Raw genomic sequence first — 7,571 nt, forward strand, 5'->3', positions numbered from 1 at the left:
TAACAGTTCATTCCCCACTAACCAGATGGGAACTAAAGTAATAGAGCTATCATCTTGATATAAGGCCCGTCCTATAGATAAATTCATTTAACTTTAACAACTTTCCAACTATTCACTTTTCTACTTAGATACATGATTCTCACATAACTCAGATTCCACTTGAACTCTGCGTTGTTGAATACAATGGAAAAGAAATTGTCATAAACACCATGAAGACTCAAAAATTTGATCCCTACCTCCTAAAACCTGGGAGAATTGAGATATGAAACACCTTAGACATAACTCTGAATCAGTACACTATGGATCCTCAGGGTTCTCTCTTAAAGAGTACTAAATGAGTAAGTAGGCAGTTAATGTTGTTTAATGAGCATTAAACAGACTAATACCACACCTTTAATAACTTACTTCTCCCCTATCTTCCACCTACATGAGTGTGAATTTAGATTAGTTCCAAAGTTATTCATGTTAATGAAACTTGGCGGGGGAGGTAGAGGGGAGAAATCCTACAGACTCAAGGATATTTCTGGGAAGGGGAAAAAGGTGGCTTATTGGTAAGTTAGTCCTTTATACAGAAACCAGAAAGTGTTCCTAAAGTCAGTGGAAAATGGTAGTCAAGAAAACCCTTTGGGCTAAGTGCAGTGGCTCATGCCTGTAATCCCAGCACTTTAGGAGATTGAGGCAGGATGATCACTTGAGCCCAGGACTCTGAGACCAGCCTGGCCAACATAGACATCGTCTCTACAAAACTAAAAAAATTAGCCGGGTGTGGTAGCATGCACCTGTAGTCTTAGCTACTCAGGTTGAGGTGGGAGGACTACTTAAGCCTGGAAGGTCAAGACTGCAGTGAGCTGCCTGGAGCCACTGCAGTCCAGCCTAGGAAACAGAGTAAGACCCTATCTCAAAAAACAGGAAACCTTTTCATTGGAGTAGTTACAAGCCTGTATAAAACTAAATCAGTTAAAGTATTTCCACAAATTGAGATGAATGTTGAAGTTCTGCAGAATTTCTACAACCAATCTCAACCTCTTAAAATATATCTTAATAGATGATACATTTCTGGAGGGTTTCACCATGTTGGCCAGGCTAGTATTGAACCTCTGACCTCACATGATCCACCTGCCTTGGCCTGCCAAAGTGCTGAGATTACAGATTACTGTAATCTGAGATTACTGTGAATCTGAAATGAAATAATATGTGTTAAAAGTGCTTAGAATAGTGCCTTTCACAGATTATTCTCTGCTAGGGGTATTACTACAGGGAATTGTATCACACATGCATGTAAACTTTAACATGAAACCATCAATATAACTTTGTACCAACATAAATTAGTTCTAGCTTCTTGCCCTACCATACACTTATGAAACTGACCTAGAGTTTACAGACTTTTTGTATAACACAATTTTGTAAATCGAAGATTTATATCTGGTACCTAACCAAAGAAACAGGAATCTGTTCCAAGGCTGAAGAAAAAAGTGAGGAGTTACGTACAGATTGAACCTTCTTAAGGATTTTCTCCAAAAGGTATGTGGATGCTGAGTTTTATGTATGTGTCGAATTTTGGAGTTAGAACTCACTGACCTCCCTGCAAAGTAACATGTAACTTGTTTATTTCAAGTATCTACCAATACTTGAAATATTCCTTTTTAAACTGGAAAGGCAAAAACAGATTAAAGATAAAAATGGATGTTGAAGTAATAACCAGATAGCATTTAATGAAATAAGAGGGCAGACCCTAGGCCGGGCGCGGTGGCTCACGCCTATAATCCCAGCACTTTGGGAGGCCAAGGCGGTTGGCTCACGAGGTCAAGAGATTGAGACCATCCTGGTCAACATGGTGAAACCCCGTCTCTACATTATCCGGGCGTGGTAGCACGCGCCTGTGGTCCAAGCTACTCGGGAGGCTGAAGTGGAAGAATTGCTTGAACCCAGGAGGCGGAGGCTGCAGTGAGCCGAGATTGTGCCACTGCACTCCAGCCTGGTGACAAAGCATGACTCTGTCTCAAAATAAATAAATAAATAAATAAAATTTTAAAATAAAAAAAGCCACCTAGCTTTTTAAAAAATAAAAATAAGGCCGGGCACGGTGGCTCACGCCTGTAATCCCAGCACTTTGGGAGGCCAAGGCGGTTGGATCACGAGGTCAAGAGATTGAGACCATCCTGGTCAACATGGTGAAACCCCGTCTCTACTAAAAATACAAAAATTAGTTGGGCATGGTGGTGCGTGCCTGTAATCCCAGCTACTCAGGAGGCTGAGGCAGGAGAATTGCCTGAACCCAGGAGGCGGAGGTTGCGGTGAGCCGAGATCGCGCCATTGCACTCCAGCCTGGGCAACAAGAGTGAAACTCCGTCACAAAAAAAAAAAAAATAAAAATAAAAATAAGAAAAGAGGGCAGACCTTCATAGCTACTGGATGATCTAGGAGTTACTGGAGTAAATGTCCATAATTTGTTTTGGAGCTAAACTACAAAAGCACCACAAAAAGCATCTTTTTGGGAGCCCTGATTCCAGTTATGAATTCTCATTTGTATCAGAGTTCCCTCAGATCATACACTTACCCCAGAATTTGCCAAGTAATACCTTTTATTTTTAAAGATAGGCTATTACTCTGTCACCCAGGCTGGAGTGCAATGGCATGATCACAGCTCACTGCAGTCTCAACCTCCTAGGCACAAGCTATCCTACCGCCTCAGCCTCCTGAGTAGCTGGGACTACAGGCAAGTGCCATTATGCCCAAGTAATTAAAAAAATTTTTTTTAAGTAGAGACAAGGTCTTATTAGGTTGCCTTGGCTGGCCTCGAACTCCTGGCCTCAAGTGATCCTCCCACCTTGGCCTCCCAAAGTGCTGGGATTACAAGTAGGAGCCACCTGGCCTGACCTATAAGCATTTATCCATTCAAATGTTAAACTTTGCATAATGAATAGAAGCTGCAGATATTGCCATACTGTAACTCAATCTTATGGATATGACAAGAAACTCTTGAGGTTACTGAAATAGCTGTTTTAACTACTAGAGAGACTACACAGGTGGTTCAACAGAATTTACTTGTATATTTTCCATTTTCTATACTATTTGAAGGCATAGGATAGTTTTGTATTAGCTTTCTACAATACTGTGTTTTAAATTTAACCAGTAAACTAAGATGCAGTACAACTTTTACAACTCAGGAGATTAAAAAAAAAAAATCTCCACAAGAAGCAGCAACTCAGCAGGCCCTGGCGTTAAAACATTTCCTAGAATAAACAGATATGCATTGCATTAAAGGTAATTTTCAAATATTTAAGTTACACCAAGATTTCCCTCCAAATATGTGCCTTTCTCAAACCAATGGAACCAATTCATTGCTAATACTGGGGGGTATGAATTTCTGGCAAATGTTTATGGCTTTACTTTCTTCCTTAATCAAAAACCTTTTTTAAGTTTTGTTTTTGAGATGGAGTGTCACTCTGTAACCCAGGGTGGAGTGCAGTAGCGCAATCTCGGGTGACTGCAACCTCTGCATCCCAGGTTCAAGCGATTCTCCTGCCTCAACGTCCCAAGTAGCTGGAACCACAGGCATGTGAGACCATGCCCAGCTAATTTTTTGTATTTTTTTTAGTAGAGATGGGGTTTCACCATGTTAGCCAGGATGGTCTCAAACTCTTGACCTCAGGTGATCCACCCGCCTCGGCCTCCCAAAGCGCTGGGATTACAGGCGTTAGCCTCCGTGCCCGGCCTCACAAAAACCTTTTAAAGTGCTACCAAGCAGCAAAACAAGTCGCATCAGTTCTCTGCTCATGGTAGAGGTGCCAACTGTGAAATTTCAAAAGGTACAGTTTAACAGTAAGTAATGCATGAAGAAACTGTAACAGAGTTGGACAGAATCAAACCAGTTATGTATAGAATTATTCAATTGAAACTAATATAGGTACATTCAAAAGAAAGTTGGACATTATAACTGCTATTTAGAATCCAATTTGAAGACATCCTTGATAAAACAGAAGAATGTTCTTTTGAAACTGTAAATGAAACTATCAGTTGATGGAGAGCTAGAGACTTATTAACCCCTCCTACGCACATAAGGAAATAAGTGACAAAGTCTCTTGCACTGAAGTTATGTATTTTAACAGCTTTACATGTAATATTCATATATAAAAAACTTTAAGTGCTTTTCTCCAATTTAAAAATCTAAAGAATTCAAAAATAAGGCATTCGATATTTGAAAAAAGTACAGATTTACAAAATGTGTATATTCTGTCATGAAAACTCCACACCAACATTATACACTTGGAAAAAAATACAAACAGGATATATTACAAATTTATGCAGCAATAACTTAGTTCACACCATGCAATAAAAAGTACATTAATCAAGATACACAAGCTTTTGTAGGTTCTAAACTGAAGGACATTTTTCTTTTTCTGCAGAATCCTTAAAACCTGTGGCACTTAAAATTTGTTAGCCTTTCTACTGAGAGGTAAATTATACACAACAATGATGAAAAAGATTAACAGACCAGTTGTCTATTATGAATCATTCCAGCTTTGTTCAACAATGGCCGAAACTCTTTTCTCATATTCTCGTTTGTTTTCCTGATAAAGCTGTGCTGCCTGGCTATTGGCTGGACTGTTAGGATTCGGTTCATCCAGCAGAGACTAGGAGAAAAGAGAAGAAAAAACAGATTTGCACAGTTATTCTTTATACTAACAGGGGTCAGATATGGAATATATTACAGAGCAGTTACATGAAACAAATTACTTCGGAGATCAATATGTCATATAATTTTTGGTCTAAATACTTTTAGAAATGGGTTTTATAAATACTATGAGGTTTCTTGCTGCTAAGGAATTTAAGCTTCTGAAACAAAGTTCTCAATTGCCTTAAGGCCTATAATTAATTTCAGCTGGGTACAGTGGCTCACACCTATAATCCTAACACTTTGGGAGGCTGAGACAGGAGGAACCCTTGAGCCTCGCAGTTCAAGACCAGCCTGGGTAACACAGGATAGCCTATTCCTATTAAAAAAGAAAAAGAGGTGGGGTACAGTGGCTCATGCCTGTAATTCCAGCACTTTGGGAGGCTGAGGTGAGTGGATCACCTGAGGTCGGGAGTTCAAGACCAGCCTGACCAACATGGAGAAACCCCATCTCTACTACAAACACAAAATTAACCGGGCGTGGTGGCATACGCTTGTAATCCCAGCTACTAGGGAGGCTGAGGCAGGAAAACTGCTTGAACCCGGGAGGTGGAGGTTGCAATGAGCCAGGATTGCGCCACTGCACTCCAGCCTAGGCAACGAGAGCAGAACTCTGTTTCAAAAAAAGAAAAACAAAGAAGAAAAAAAAAAAACCCTATAATTTCAAAGAAATCAGAAAAGAATATTCTTAAGCATATTGAGACTTTCTCATTAAACCAAGGAACTGAACAGCTTAATTTGGTTATCATATACTACCAATAAATCTCACAGTAACTAACACTGTCCAAGATTAAACTCTATTACTGCAGTTACTTTGCAAATGTCTGACAGTAAAAGTTGGGGGATAAAGTCTTGTTTCCTTTCATCAACAAAACATACATTTAGTAGGAAGGGAATGAGATAGGAAGGTTGAAAAACAATGCTTACAGGATGACCAGAATTGGCCAGGCTGGGTGGCTCATGCCTATAATCATAACAATTTGGGAAGTCAAGACCATCCTGGCTAACACAGTGGAAGCCCGTCTTACTAAAAATACAAAAACTCAGCCACGCATCATGGCACGCGCCTATAGTCCAGCTACTTGGGAGGCTGAGGCAAGAGATTCACTTGAACCTGGGAAGTGGAGGTTGCAGTGAGCCAAGATAAAGCCACTACACTCCAGCCTGGGCGACAGAGCAAGATACCATCTCAAAAAAAGAAGGGAGAAAAAAAAGATGACCAGAATTAAAGAAGTGTAATAGAAAAAACTTTAAAAGGAACATCACAAGCCAACATATTATTTCTGCTCCTCTCAAATCCACAAAACTAAAACACCCCTCACTCCATCCCTCCTAAATTTTCATTCAAAAATCTATTCTGAAATATTCTGCCACAGTGCTTTGGCAAATGGTTACATTACTTTTCCTTTCTTTTTTTAAAACAGAATTTCTTTGATGGAGTAACATACTCAATGCTTATCTGCACCTGGCAGTTTCTTTAGGTCCCTATGGTTTTTCCAAGCAATTTTCTCTTTTCCACAACCCTTGGCTATGCTTCAGAGGCACAAACTAAGTTTGACATGTGAGAGCATGTAACTTATACAATTAGGAAAGAGACTGTGGTCTGGATCCCACGTAGGCATACTGAAAGAGAAGTTAGCTGAAAATCATGGATTCTTGTCCAAGCTCTGCCATGGTTACCTGGGTGCTAATGAGGTTAGAGTGCTCCTAAAGGAGCTGACTGTATCCTACAGAATACTGACAAATTGTAATACATCCTAACATACACCTACCTGAATTGATGTTAAGATAGAAGATACATCATATGTTGGACTCCATCGGTTCTGAAGGATATCTAAACATATGCTACCATCAGCATACACTGCAAGACAACATTAAAATTGGTTACACATTCACTTTGTCATATCTAACAGTTAAGAGAAATCTTTATAACAAACAGAATGCTTGGCTTATAAGTTTTAAATATTAGGTACTAAACTCTTGTGTATCACAGGAAAACCTGTCTTAAAACTAAGGTCTCTTATTTTGCACCTGCTGTGGTTTGAATGTTCCCTCCAAAACTCATGTTGAAATTTAATTGCCATTAAACAGTGTTGAGAAGTGGGACCTTTAAGAAGTGCTTAGGTCATGAGGGCTCTGCTCTCAATGAATGGATTAATTATGGCAGGAGTGGGCTCCAGATAAAAGGATGAGTTTGGCTTCATTTCTTCTCTCTGTCTTGTGTGCTCACCTGCCTGCCTTCCACCATGGAATGTCACAGCACCAAGGACCTTGCTTAGGTGCCAGTGCCACACTCTTGGACTTCCCAGTCTCCAGAACCATGAGCCAAACAAACTACTATTGTTTATAAATTATCAGTCCCTGCTATTCTGTTGTAGCAGAAAATGAACTAAGACAGCACCTTATGATCAATAGGCTTTGAGTTAAATTTCTTCAACATATATCATTTAACGATCTGTTTAAATTCCATATTTTTAAATATTCTTAAAGTTTTTAAAAAACTGCTTATTTTTGACATAGCAATTACACTCCTAGAAATTAAGGAAATAAATGTGGACACGCACAAAGATTGACTTACAGGATGTTCACTATAATACTATTTATAAGAGTGAAAGACCAGGCGCAGTGGCTTGTGCCTGTAATTCCAGCACTTTGGAAGGCCAAGGCAGGTGGATCATGAGGTCAGGAGTTTGAGACCAGCCTGGCCAGCATGATGAAACCCCATCTCTACTAAAAATACAAAAATTAGCTGGGTGTGGTGGTGCATGCCTGTAGTCCCAGCTACTCGGGAGGCTGAGGCAGGTGAATGGTTTGAACCTGGGAGGCAGAGGCTGCAGTTAGCCAAGATTGTGCCACTGTACTCCAGCCTGGGCAACAGAGCAAGACTCTGTCTCAA

At 40.0% G+C, this 7,571-nt stretch overlaps 1 protein-coding gene across 2 annotated transcripts in view; it reads right to left on the bottom strand.

Annotated features, from left to right (window-relative positions):
- Positions 1-4,208: 4,208 nt before the first annotated feature.
- UBE2B (ubiquitin conjugating enzyme E2 B) overlaps positions 4,209-7,571 on the bottom strand; it is a 20,080-nt gene continuing 16,717 nt past the window's right edge. For both annotated transcript variants that reach the window (XM_017532386.2, XM_017532387.2), the window contains 2 exons: positions 6,448-6,536; positions 4,209-4,634 (listed from right to left, as the gene is read on the bottom strand). In XM_017532386.2, coding sequence (XP_017387875.1) covers positions 4,506-4,634; positions 6,448-6,536 — 218 coding nt within the window. In that variant the 3' untranslated portion in view covers positions 4,209-4,505. The remainder of the gene's footprint in view (positions 4,635-6,447; positions 6,537-7,571) is intronic.

This window comes from Cebus imitator, unplaced genomic scaffold (genome assembly GCF_001604975.1).
Source record: "Cebus imitator isolate Cc_AM_T3 unplaced genomic scaffold, Cebus_imitator-1.0 Scaffold76, whole genome shotgun sequence".
Lineage (NCBI taxonomy): Eukaryota > Metazoa > Chordata > Mammalia > Primates > Cebidae > Cebus > Cebus imitator.